Consider the following 13,090-nt stretch of genomic DNA (forward strand, 5'->3'; position numbering starts at 1 on the left):
TCATGATATATAAATAGAGCTAGAGTTTCCAAAGTGTAAGCATCATTAGATCCATACAAAGACATCTTACAAATCACCAAATTTAAAAGAGATATGAAGAGCTTCTTCTTCAAGTTTGCTCTCGTAGCTGCACTTTTGGCTTTTGCTGGTAACCGCAATTATTTTTTTTTTCACATTATTTAATTTTGTTAAAAAAAAAGAAAAAAGAAAAAAAGGCCTTTGGCCGCAGCTCAACTAGCTGTGAATGTGTTTAGTGGATGAGATTTATCGTCCTATCTACCCTTCTATGGAAAAAAAAAATGTATATATACTTGTGCAAATTAATATTGATGTAGTGTGTGCAAGTTAAAACGATATTATACAAAACGACGACTCTTGCAGCTAATATTTGTTTCAAATTCTTAAAAAGAAAAAAAAAGATATTATTTTCAAATGTACCCTAAATAATTAATATAAAAAATTATATATACAGCTAGCATACTGTAAAATTAGGTTTAAGGTTTAATAATTTGAGAAATATTGATCCAAATATGCAGGTCAGCAGTTTGGAGCAGAAGCAAGGTATGGGGTAGGCATTCACTGCACCAAAGATTCTGATTGCAGTCAACCTCATTGTAAATGTGATCTGGCTTTAAGCATGTGTAATTGCTTTATACCACCGGTAGGGTCAATTGCTGAAGCTGTGAACATGGGGCAAAAGCTAATGGAGAATGATAATCACCATGCATGATTATTTTTGTAATATATAGAAGTGGAAGAGCGTACATATATTTGCAGAGATGCTTATATATGTTTAACTTATCAAGCTTTGAACTCCTATGATGAATAATTAAGAAGTAAAAAGATAATTTTCAAGTTGCATCTTTCTGTTTTTATATTTACTTTGTTGAAAACACGTTAAACTTTCATTACAATAAACTCTAGGGTGGTGTTTGGTTTTAAGAAAGGGGAGGAGAAGAGAGGAATAAAAAAAAAAGAAAGAAAAAAAGAGAAGAGTGAGAAAATTAATTTATAATGTTTGGTTTCACATGAGATTTGAAAGAGAAAGAAATTACATGATTTTTATTTGGACAAGTATCAACATTGGACTTTGGTGTTAAAATGTTAATATTATTAGTAAATATAATACAAATAATTAAACTATAGATTAATTTAATTTAAAAAATAATTTAATAACAAAATATATAATTTCATATTATATTTCTAATTAATTCATTATTATTTTATAATCAAAAGAACTAACATTGCATAACTGATTATATATTCAAATTAGTTTTTGAAAGGAAAATTGTGTTAAAGTAAAATCTAAAACCGAAAATTTTTCATACTGAGTGTACCAAAATATAATTTAGATGCAAATAACCTTACCCATTATATATTCCAAATATACAGGTAGTGCAGTATTATTATCAACGAAAATACAGAAACCTTGGTCACAAAATCTTATATAACATCATACAAAATAAATTAAATGCCAGTATTCAAGAAAGCAAATCACCATCAAAAGGCACTCCAGTTTCGGGCAACCAAGCATCTCCTTCAATGAAACTGGAGACGGTAAAACACTCAGCATCAGTATCATTTATCACATGGTAACCAGGCCAAGTGACCCTGTTAGTAGTATCTGATCCTGGACCAGTATTGCTAAATTCTGCATAATATGTTGTATTTAGAGCAAAGTCACCAGACCATTCTTTCCAACCAGCAGGATCAATCAAGCTATCCATGAATGATTGCATATAAACAGTTCTCGAATACTCCTTCCATGGCCTTCCAAGGTACGTTTGTGTCGCGTTGATGCTGTTGGCCAAGTCATCGGCTGCCTTGATGGTGCAATTGTGTATCGAAATGCCAGTGTTTTGGTTAGGATCAGTTCTGCCTTGTGCTGTGATGGCGTTGAATTGGTTATCCAATGGACGCCGCGGATACATGTTGCAATTCTGAAAAACAACGGCTGCATTGCCAAATATGAAGTCGATTGTGCCATAAATGTCACAGTCTCTGTAGAATTGCCTCAGAGAATGTGCGTACAAGGTGTCTTGGTAGCCTTCAAAACTGCAGCTGTAGAATGTGGACTTGTCAGCTCCATTTCGGACAGCCACTGCTTGATGCTTAGTTGGTCCTGCTGTGTTCCGAAATGTTATGTTCACTGCAACAAATCCTTGCCCAACAACAGCTGCAACAGCATTTGTTTCATATCAATATGATGCCGTAATTATAATGAAATTATTTCTTTAGAAGCCAATCGTGTGAATACTAATTAAGTAATTGCCAAGTAATAAGCTTGATTGGTGCATAAAATATAAAATGACTCTGAAAATAAGCTACAGAGTCACATGGCTATATTTCAACTTTAGAAGTTTACATAAGAGTAAGAAGAAAATCAATTGACGGGAAGAATTTGAACATAAAATCTAAAATAAAATATGGTGAAGTAGAATATGTACTTACCAAATGTTGCAGTGTTGAAAGTAGTCCATCCATCAACATAACTTCTATTGCCAGTGATCACAGTAAGGCCTTTACCAGCTCCAATCATCATCAAATTTTTCTTCTGCTTTGGAATTGAAACGTACTCTTCATAAACACCAGCAGCCACATAAATCAAATAGTACCCGTTGCTGCTACTATCAGTACTATTTGGTGCTGCAGCCACTGCATCACTAATGGTTGTATAATCAGCAGTTCCATTTGGATTCACAACCACCATTTGGTCCACTGACACATTGTCCACAAACTGATCATCATTAGCTTGAAGAAGCTTTCTCCCAGTTACGGACTCATAAATTCTTCGATCACGGCTAGACATTTTCAAAGGTAAATGATCACCATTGATGCCAGGCCTCGTGTTGGAAAGTAAATGCTTTCTTTCTGTTAGCCATCTGCCATTTTTCATCCCTGAAAACCAACCGTGAATCACAAGTGCAAGAGAGATACTGTAAAATTTAGCCCCATTCTGAAGAGGGGCTAAAAGAGCTTGCGTAATTCTTGAAGCTGAAGCAGTCTCTAGGAGACCATCTAGGCAAGTTTGTTGGTTTGTCAAAAGGGCACTAAGCAAAGTATGCAAATCATCAGCTTGCAGGCTATGCAAAGTGTTTGTAGAATTTATAGTATTTGAAGCATGTGACAAGGAGTCTACGTTCATTCCAGCTAAGAGGCTGCAATCTTCGAGTGCACGAATGGTGGATAAGTACGATGTTGATGGAAGCTTGCGGTAATGATCAACTAATGATTGAAATTTTCTAGCTACTGATAAAGATTGATGAACAGAGTATCTGCCATAGTCATGAACTGTACCAGGCTTGTTACCGGGCAAATTGGCCTTGCAGAAATCCGGATGAGGGGTGAATTTGCAAATTGGGTCGAGAGTTGATGAGAATAAGCTTGTAGCAAAATCATCAGCGAGTGAAAGAGAGAAGAAGAGCAAGAGAAAGAGAGAAATTATAAGCAGAGTTGACGGATTTGAAGCCATGATTATGAAGCAAAATGTTCGATGTGGAAAATGAAGCTCGGAAATTAGGCCTATTTATAAATCTTATTTTGGGCTTAATTACTTATGTTAGTAATCAAATGCACATTGAATTTTTTTTTTTAATTTAAAAGGCACCGCCATGGCTGATCAAGTATTGGATCTCATAGAAATTTGTTTCTGGTTGTTATAATTAAGATCTCATCTTGTGAAGGTGATGAAGGCCAAGAATTTTTAGTACTAGAAATCTTCATAACGTGCCCCGCAATAAGAGCAAATGAACCTAGAAATCACAACTAAGCTTAGACATTAATCACGTTTCATTTTTTAAAAGAGGAATCACATTCCAATTCACTAGCTTGGACAGCCCTTAATTTATAAATTAATCATTTGTCACGTCTTCTAGTCAACGCTTAAACTTGGTGGGTCTTTTTGTCTTGTGCTGGACTCGGAAAGCTGACAATCAAATCTAATTTTTGATGATTTAGGACAGCTTGCTTAAAATATTTTGAGTTTGTGGAATCCAAGTCTTATTTCAGGTCAATTTACAAATATCAGCAAGTGCATATATAAAATCCAACGTCTCAAATCTGTATATATCCGAGGATGTAAGGGCCTGAAGCAAAACATATTTGAATTAATCTTCTAGAGGGAGTATTTAGGTACTCCTGTGCATTGCTCCTTAACTAACATTCCTAGGTTTCAACACTTCATATGATATAAATAACGTCTTAAGACGGCATACCACATAAGTCATTTGTACATTCATTTAGTAAAATTTAAATTATAAAAATTAATGACGTGGTATCACTTTCTCAACTCTATATGTTGAAAATTAATAAAGAATGTATTAAAATTAAAACATGTCACAAGAAAGTGATTCTACTGGTGAAATTTTATTTTTTAAAACTTTGACCATTGTAAGTCAGTAATGAACAAAATAGTTTCATACTTTTGTTTGGTGGGTGTAAAAATGCTCTGACTTGTCGATCTAACCAATACTTAGGACCTTTTGTACCCATTGTTAAATTAATCTTATTTCAGAGCTGAGAATGAACTTATTTGTCGATCTAAAAAAACCCCTTTAACTTAAGACTCGGAATCTTTCAGATTAAACTTGAAGCATTTATCGGTACTTCCCTAGGAATTCCCCCCCCCCCCCCCCCCCCCACTTCAACGTGAAGACTACTGTAGATGTTCTCTTTTATGTGGGTCTTGTAATTCAAGTTCCTTCTAACATACAGAAAAATGACAATGCAGCTTTAATACTTCAGCTAAGAACATGCATTTATTTCCCAAAAGATGAATATAATAATATACAAATATAAAGAACCAATCTAGTGTACATATACATCAATAAACTATATAGAAGGCAATTTGGATGGCCTCATGGCCAAAGGGCTAAATAGGCACAAATAAATCAAATTAAGGATGGCCTAAGTGCCCAATCCTGCTGTGAACCGGATACCGGTACCCGGCAACCAAGCCATCCCGTCGATAAAACGGCCAGCAGTAAAGTATCTAGCCGTGGAAGCGTCTCTCATAATGTGGTAACCAGGCCATTTGACTCTTCCATTAAGAGAAGCACCGGGGCCGTAGTTCCTATATTCACCATACCACAATGTGTTCAAAGCAAAATTCCCATACCATTCAAGCCAGCCTCTAGGCTGAACCAAGCCACTCATATAAGTGTTCATGTAAACTGTCCTTGAATATTGCTTCCAAGGCCTGCCCAAATAAGTTGGCTGAGTGGCCACAACATAGCTATCTTGTATCGAAAACCCGGTGTTCTGATTCGGGTTTTTCCTGCCCTGTGCCGTGATTGTGACCTTTTGCAGAGGTAGTGGAACTCGAGAGTAGATCTTGCAGTTCTGCAGAACGGCTGCACCGTTGCCAAATATGAAGTCGATTGTGCCGTAGATGTTGCACTCGCGGTAAAATTGTCGCAGAGAGTGAGCATAGAGTGTGTCTTGGTAGCCTTCCACGCTGCAGCGAAAGAAGGCTGATTGATCTGAATCAACTCTAAGGGCCACTGCTTGATGGTTCTGGGGTCCGGCTGTGTTGCGAAATGTCATATCTCTTGCTATAAATCCTTTGCCGGAAACAGCTGCAAAGCATAAAGCCATTCAAGAAAAGTTTCATTTCCACACAATGTAAATTTAATAGTATAAATTTACACGTTATTTATTTTATACATGATATAAGGTCACAATATTCACTATTTATAGTTTGATTGTACTATATATGATATAATATCACAATATTAACTAATTGAGAGTTTGATTGTACTGACCACATAATACACATAATGAACCGAAATAAATTGTCGTCACAGGAGAGGAATATGGTTTAGGAAGAATAAAAATGTTCAGAAGGCATGGTCATTAGGTGCATACCAACGGTGGCAGTGCGAAATGTAGTCCAGCCTTGCATGAAATTCCGGTTACCGGTCACCACAGTGGCTCCAATGCCATCTCCGACAAGCATAATATTGGTTTTCTTCTTCTTCATGTCAACGTTTTCTCTGTAAACTCCTTTCTTCACATATATGACATACCTCCTCTTACTGTAACTTGGAGCCGCATTTATTGCTTCTGTGATGGTACGGTAATGGCCGGTCCCATCTAATGCAACAACTGCATCGGCATGCATTCTTGTTGGTTTCATATCCATATGCCCTTTATCGCCCTCAGTCATCCATTTCGGGAACTTTGGGCTTTCGCTTTGTGTATCGTTGATTCGAGGTGGCTTGAAAGGCAAGCTGTGCAACTGAGTGTACAGAGATAACACATTGGTAATGAGTTGCGTAACTTGTTGCAGGCTTCCGTTTATGAAATTCTCCAGACGCCGGTCTGTGCCCTCGAACCCTTCAAGGCATGTGTCTTGGTTACTCAATGCAGCACTTAACCAAGCTTTCAGGTTTCCTTCATAGTGAACATTCTTATCTCCAGCTCGAATCCGTTTCATTTCATCTAAAGACCAGGCCAATTCAGAAACAGAGAAATCTAAGAGCTCTTTGCAGTCTTCAATGGCCATCTGTTCACGAGAACTGATAGACAAAGAGTTGAACTTTGTTATTGATTGGATTGCCAGTTTTGCTTCATTAAGTGAGGCTCTAAGAGCTGCATGTAAGATTGAATTTGGAGTTTGAGGGATCTTGTTTTCAAGTGCTGATTGTAGATTTAAGAGGCAAGAATCCTGGTTTTGAATACTTGAACAAGCTAGTGTCATCAGGGCTTGTGGGGATAAATTTTGTTTGTCTAAAGATGCTGCATTGGATAAAGCTGCAAGTGAAGGCGAAAAGATTAGAATTAGAAAAAAATAGGCCAAGCCCATGGTGGCAATGATGAGGAGAAAGGATGAGAGAGAGGAGATGGTTGCGATTTTTTAAAAAGAATACTGAAGAAACTTTATATGTGATGATATACAGAGAAGGCTTGTTTCCAAAGGAAAGTGTTGCCTTTCGAGGCATAAATTCACTTGCTTTTTCGCTTTTTCCTCAAGTGAAAATCAAGTTATGCTCTATTTAGACTTTAGAGAGCTAGATTTAAAAACATTCCTTTCACTTTTAGGCTTGTTGGCTAAGTTGGCTGCCGCTCTGGGTTTAAAGGTAATCCCAGTTTAAGCAATGAGGTAACTATATAAATTGTATAAATACAAATACATATTAAAAATGCTAATTAAAATGGTAATCCTGATTCTAAACTTGGAGGATCAAAAATCTAAAGCAATGGAGTGAATCTGGAACTTTTGCCAGCACATTAAGAACTTTCCAGTTAACCCACCAAAGAAACAAAAAGGTGAACCCTCAGAAACCACATGTTGAAGTAGCTTCATTATATAAAAGCTTTGTTATATACTATACTGTCGGAGGGAAAAAAAGGGATAAATCACAAGGCCGTATGATAAAGTAACCTGAGGAAGTTGAAACACCCACACAAAGGACATACAAATGAGACTGTTTTGTCTTATGCCAACAGAAATAAATTACATTGCAGTAACTAATGCACCTAGAAAATGAGATGGGATTCTTTTGCCATGAGGCGATCAAGGATCTCAGTTTGCGTTACTCATGAAAAGTTTATATCAGTCCCATCTGATCTTGCAACCTGCTGCGTGGAGGGTTTCCAGTATTTCTGAGGAAAGCAAAAACCTGATGGGAGCAAGTAACTTCACCTTTTTGATCCGCATACAACAGGACCTAAGTGCTAGCTCAAAGCCTTCCCTTGTGCAATTGGTGAGGTGAACAAGCTTTGCATCTTGCAGGCGTGTCATATTCCCCATCACCATGCACAAAGCCATGTCTGAGAGAGCACAATAGCTCAAATTTATCTGCCATCATTAATATGGCTCAGCATTTCAGCATAAAATCAAGAACTTCAACTAATGGATAGCAAATTACATGTCTTATGAAATATATAATTAGTAATAATAGATTATCTTAATCAAGTAGTTCTAACTATACCATCAAATCATAACCATACCTGTCGCAAGTTCTGGGAATAGTAGGCTAATGCCCAGAAGCCCGAATCATCAATTTTAGCACAGTGCTTCAAATCCAAGTCTGCCAGTCTCTTACACCCAGCTGCTAGTGCTGTCAAACCTGCACTGGTGATCTTCGTAAGTCCTCGTAATTCAAGATCGGAGAGGTCCTCCATGGAGCCAATATGCTCCATCCCTCTATCAGTAACATTAACACAATATGACAAGTTAAGTTTCTTCAACTTCTTGCAACCATTAGATAATGCTGCTAAGCCATCATCTCCAATACCTGAACATCTGTACCCAACATAAACAAGTAAATGAACCAAACATTGCAGATGAATGATAAATATTTTGCAAATTTAACCTCAGGCTTAAATTACTTGTATAGATCAAGTCCCTGAATCCTCAGACAATTAGAAGCAATGTTGAACAGTCCTTTGTCTGATATATTTTCACAAAGTCCTAGTTTCAAGAATAAAAGTTCTGAACATCTAGAAAGATATTCAAGTCCTGCAGACAAGAAAGTGGGTGTCATTTTAAAAATCCGGATGGGGAAAAATAACAGTATTCATCGAAGAGAGGAGAGGACAATACATTAGTTGTGTTATCTGTTTTGAGTTACAAAATAAACATTGTTATTCCAATAACATTTTATAATGAAACCACTTAAGAGTTATTTACGAATTTTAGAACTCACCTTTGTCATTTACACCATTACAATCAGTAAGATCTATCTCCTCAAGTCGTAGGCAAAATGATCCAAGCTGATAAAGACCCTTTTCAGTAATCATATTGCAGGACTCTATCTTCAGGCATACAAGACCCCTACAAGAATCTGCTATTGCAGAAATTGCATCATCAGTAATCGAATGGCAACATGTTAGGTCAATGGTTTTCAAATTAACACATCCAGAGACGAGTTGTGTGATGCCTGTGTTGGTCACCCCTAAGCATTTGCTCAACCCAATTTCCACAAGAGACTTGCAATTGAAACTGATGGTCTGAAAGCAAGAGTCAGAAATTCGAGCTCCGTCCATTGTGATTGCTTCAAGGTTCTTCAAGTCCCTCATATGGTGGAGAAGGGTTGTGGATAGCTCCTGTTGTAAGAGCGCCATTTCAAGTTTAAGTAAAATCAAACCTATAAATGCTTGCAAAACTGAATAGTTGGGCAATTACTCACAGAAAAACAATGGCCAGCATCGAGCTGCAGAAGCCCGCTATGTCCTCTTATTACAGATATTAATCCAGTTGAACTGACAAATTTGCACCTCGATACAAAAATTGTCTAGAGCATATAGAAAATGCATATTATCAGTTAAAATTTGTAATTTATCACTAAAAGCCCACGTATAATGTGTAGTTCTTACTTTTTAATAACTTAAGCTTGCATGTCATAATGTCACCCCCACTAAATGCATGCAGGCTGTTTACCTTCAGCAAAGGGCACCCACTTTCAAGAAACCGCAATCCAGTATCATCTACACAAGGGCAACCCACCATAACCAAAGACTCCAGCTTAGCCAGAGGAGCAATCGAACAAAATGAGTCATTTGTCAGCTGTACCAACAGACAGACAAAATTTCATTAAAATAATCAACACAAATACCATCTGCTTATTTGGTAAGGCAGCCAGAAGAATAATCCTAAAAGCAAAAACATCAAAAAGATTAATCTAATTACATATTCTCAACTAAGTAGCTTTAAGGCCAACTATAGCATTTAATCCACGACTGGGCATGGAATGAAATAACTAGCTATCAAATATAACCACCAGATAAGTAGCAGGTTAACATTAGGTATCATATAAGTGGTATTTGCCAGACTTGTGCTTTCAAAAATAAAGTTGAAGGTAACAAAAAGGCCTTCAGACTCTCATGAGCCTAAGTTTAGCAGACTTCAGTTTTCCTTTATAGACAAGGCCTTCAATTACAGAAACTATAACTTTCAAAACTAAAACTTCCATTTCTTTCCTTTTCTGTTTCCTTCAATTTCTCGGCAACCAAAAACAGCATTTAGACAGAAAGCCCCAATGAAATCAATACATAATACAAACCTTAAGATAAGAGACATCAAGAGACTTCAAATCAAGACATTTTTTGCACAAAAGATCGATGCCCAAATCACTAATCTCCATGCACCACTTCAAGCTTAATCTCTCCAAATTCACACACCTAACAGCAATCTTAGCCAACCCAACATCTGTCACATTCAAGCACTTGTCCAGCTTCACCTCCTTCAGCCCAGACGCAAACGACAGTGCCGCCGCCTCCCTGTCACCAAACCCACAGCAGTATGATAAATCAACACTCTCCAAAAACGGACACGCACGTGCCAACATCTCCAAACCTTCAAGTATATCCAAAACAAAAACTTTAGTCCAGTAATTTGTTATAAGTGGGAAAAAAATGTAAAAATTAAAAACTTCTGCTTCAGTGTCTCCTAAGCTCAAACCTCTATATCTCAACCCAGTAGAGCGACTCAGAATGAGAGACTTCAAGCTTCGAGTCCAACTCAGCGAGTGCTGACTCAAAAGAAACGATACTGTTCTATCATTGACACGTGGACAAACAGAGAGGTCCAAAGTCTTGATATTGGGGTATTTATCAAGCAGAATAAACAAGAACTCGACTCGGAGGACTCGGAGAGTAGTCCGAGTCACCGAATCAACTCGGGAAAACTCTTTGCAAACGAGACGCCACGTCTTACTATCCAATTCATCGCCGATTTTCTCACGAACACGGACCAACAAATCCTCAGTCAACACATCGAGCGCCGATGAACCCGGCATTAAAACGTCGCTAAAACTAACACTTTCTTCTCTCAAAGTTCGAAACTTTAATGTTGTTTTATCTTTTTGAGGAAACTAAGGCTTCTGGGTAATCTTATTTCGGAAAATTAAAAGGCGTTTTCGATCCTTCTATGGATTTTTATTTTTTTATGTGGGAACGAAGAGAAAGAGAAGGCGGAGGTAGTAGAGAGGCAGGTGGGTGGGCTTAAACAGAATCCGAATTATACTAAACCGGGTTTCTCGGATCGGGTTCATTGTTGTCAACGATGACCGAAATCTCGGGGTTTTTCCCACCGGAAATGAGCGCACAGATTATTTATCCACTATACTAAACTGAAAGAGGAGAAGCGAAGCGAAGAGAAGTAGAAAAAGAAAAGGAAGAAGAAGAAGAAGATAAGAGTAATGGTTGAGTATGGAGGGCACCATGATTATTAAAATGGTGAGGCGATAATTGATTGGCTGACACTGAATATGTCATGTGCCCGATCACGTGCTGTTGTCGTCGGTTTTGACTTTTTTATCTGGAATGGTTCTCATTGGTTTGCCTGTTGTGTTGGCGTGAAGGTTTTAACAGTGGATATTTTGTGGATCGGATGGGAAAATCCAAAATTAAATCAGGCCAACTTTTCAAATGACAGAAATGCCCTTACTATTTACAACAACTCCTTTGTTCAAATTTAAATCTGTCTTATTAATTTAATCAATTGACTAGATTTTTAGTGAATTATTTGCAGATTTAATAATTTTTTAGAATTGAATTCTCGCTCTTTTGTTGTATATTGAGTCGATCTTAAAAACCTTATAATTAAATTGAAAATCTAAAAAATGAAAAAACTCGGGAGGCATAACTCCCAAGGGTATTTTGGGGGTTTGAGTTTCAGACACGATGCAGAATATCGCGCATGCAATCACGGAGCAAAAAGGAATCGTGCAGAATTCTTCTTCACCGTTCGATTAGATTGTGATGGCAAGTGAGCGGTTCTGATTTGGGACGCGTGATGAGATAATGCAACGACTCAAATAAGTGGTACTAAAAGTACATAAGATGCTGATGATGTACTACGTACCCCAATTTCCACGAAGCTGATGCGAGGCCGTGCTTACTACTTTGTACGGTGTTTAAGGGGCCCACAAGACCTGCAAACGACCGTACCTATCTATCGATCGAACCATTAATTGCGAGAGAGGTAATTACATCCTCATCCCCGTACTACTGAGTTTTCTTAAATGAGGAAACTATTTGTCTCTTTATGCCAAGTAATTCCCTAACTTGACAACTTCTACGTTCTAATCCTTTACCAAGACTACTTACCAAAATAGTTGGACTTTGATCCTCACAATAAGTAGGGTGAAAATTACTAATAAATAGAAGAGTAATGATGTATATTCTACTTGAATCTCACATAAATCATGAAATGGGTGGAGTTTGGTTTGTAAAATAAAAAAATGTTATACTTACGAGACTAGTGTGGCATTCAAGCGAAATGAATATCATCAGTCAGCGACTCATTTTCATATCTCTTGTTTGTATCGCGAGATAATATTTTATCAAATATTTGAAAGTAAATTTAACTTGTGAAAAGTTTGAATACTCAAATAGTTCCATGAAACTCGTAACTTAGTTTTTCTAATAAGATCTCAATATATTTTATGATACAAATATCAATAAATTTTAATATAATATTTCAAATAAAAAGATCCTTTGTTAAAGTCAACAAGGATTGAAAAATTATCATTAAAAGGGATAAATTACTTCTGAGTGATACATGTTTTTACAAATTTCAAAAAGGTGACATGTGTTTTAAATTATTCGAGTGGGTGACAAATCGGTAACTTTAACGTGAACAATTTTTGCCCCTATAATTAATTATAAAATGATATTTATGCCCCTATAATAGTACAAAATGATATTTTTATCTCTACAATTAGTTACAAAATATGTTTTTGCCTCTACTCAATTATTTTTTTTTATTTTTAAATAAAAAAATTATAAAAAAATTACATCTAAATGCAATTAACATGCTTTTTTTTGTTAAATCATATTTTTTAAAAAAAATTCTTGTTGAATCAAACAAAATTTTCTAATTAAATTTAACGATAAAGTTTGATTCAATAAGAATTTTTTTTTTTAAAGTTTGATTCCACAAAAAAAAATTATGTGTCATCCAAAAGTAATTAACCCAATAATATAGTTTACGTGCCAGAGCGAAAACACAAAAAAGATATTTTAAGGGATTTGAATGTTATTATCCATAAGGAACACAAAAAGAAATTTACTTGACGTGATGGCAAACGGGTAGGGACCACACAGCCACCTTTGGGTTCTAGATGGCTTTAGATTTAGATGA

The 13,090-nt window shown here is 36.5% G+C and overlaps 3 protein-coding genes across 4 annotated transcripts; all 3 read right to left on the reverse strand.

Annotated features, from left to right (window-relative positions):
• Nucleotides 1-1,481: 1,481 nt before the first annotated feature.
• LOC18041627 (pectinesterase) lies at nucleotides 1,482-3,472 on the reverse strand. Its single transcript, XM_006433403.1, has 2 exons — nucleotides 2,452-3,472; nucleotides 1,482-2,176 (listed from the first exon to the last, which is right to left on the reverse strand). The coding sequence occupies exons 1-2, from the start codon at nucleotides 3,470-3,472 to the stop codon at nucleotides 1,482-1,484; spliced, it is 1,716 nt and encodes a 571-aa protein (XP_006433466.1).
• A 1,277-nt stretch (nucleotides 3,473-4,749) lies between these two features.
• Nucleotides 4,750-6,836, reverse strand: LOC18041628 (putative pectinesterase/pectinesterase inhibitor 22). Its single transcript, XM_006433404.2, has 2 exons — nucleotides 5,866-6,836; nucleotides 4,750-5,576 (listed from the first exon to the last, which is right to left on the reverse strand). The coding sequence occupies exons 1-2, from the start codon at nucleotides 6,803-6,805 to the stop codon at nucleotides 4,906-4,908; spliced, it is 1,611 nt and encodes a 536-aa protein (XP_006433467.1). The 5' UTR covers nucleotides 6,806-6,836; the 3' UTR covers nucleotides 4,750-4,905.
• A 519-nt stretch (nucleotides 6,837-7,355) lies between these two features.
• LOC18041737 (F-box/LRR-repeat protein 3) lies at nucleotides 7,356-11,113 on the reverse strand. 2 transcript variants are annotated; one of them, XM_024184343.1, is made up of 9 exons: nucleotides 10,406-11,113; nucleotides 10,008-10,300; nucleotides 9,386-9,511; nucleotides 9,135-9,239; nucleotides 8,886-9,051; nucleotides 8,652-8,789; nucleotides 8,335-8,464; nucleotides 7,954-8,248; nucleotides 7,356-7,801 (listed from the first exon to the last, which is right to left on the reverse strand). In XM_024184343.1, the coding sequence occupies exons 1-9, from the start codon at nucleotides 10,740-10,742 to the stop codon at nucleotides 7,556-7,558; spliced, it is 1,836 nt and encodes a 611-aa protein (XP_024040111.1). In that variant the 5' UTR covers nucleotides 10,743-11,113; the 3' UTR covers nucleotides 7,356-7,555. The 2 variants fall into 2 exon arrangements, with proteins under 2 accessions (XP_024040111.1, XP_006433468.1); XM_006433405.2 differs by having other exon boundaries at nucleotides 8,652-9,051.
• Nucleotides 11,114-13,090: the final 1,977 nt, after the last annotated feature.

Source organism: Citrus clementina, unplaced genomic scaffold, assembly GCF_000493195.1.
Source record: "Citrus clementina cultivar Clemenules unplaced genomic scaffold, Citrus_clementina_v1.0 scaffold_5, whole genome shotgun sequence".
NCBI classification, from domain to species: domain Eukaryota; kingdom Viridiplantae; phylum Streptophyta; class Magnoliopsida; order Sapindales; family Rutaceae; genus Citrus; species Citrus x clementina.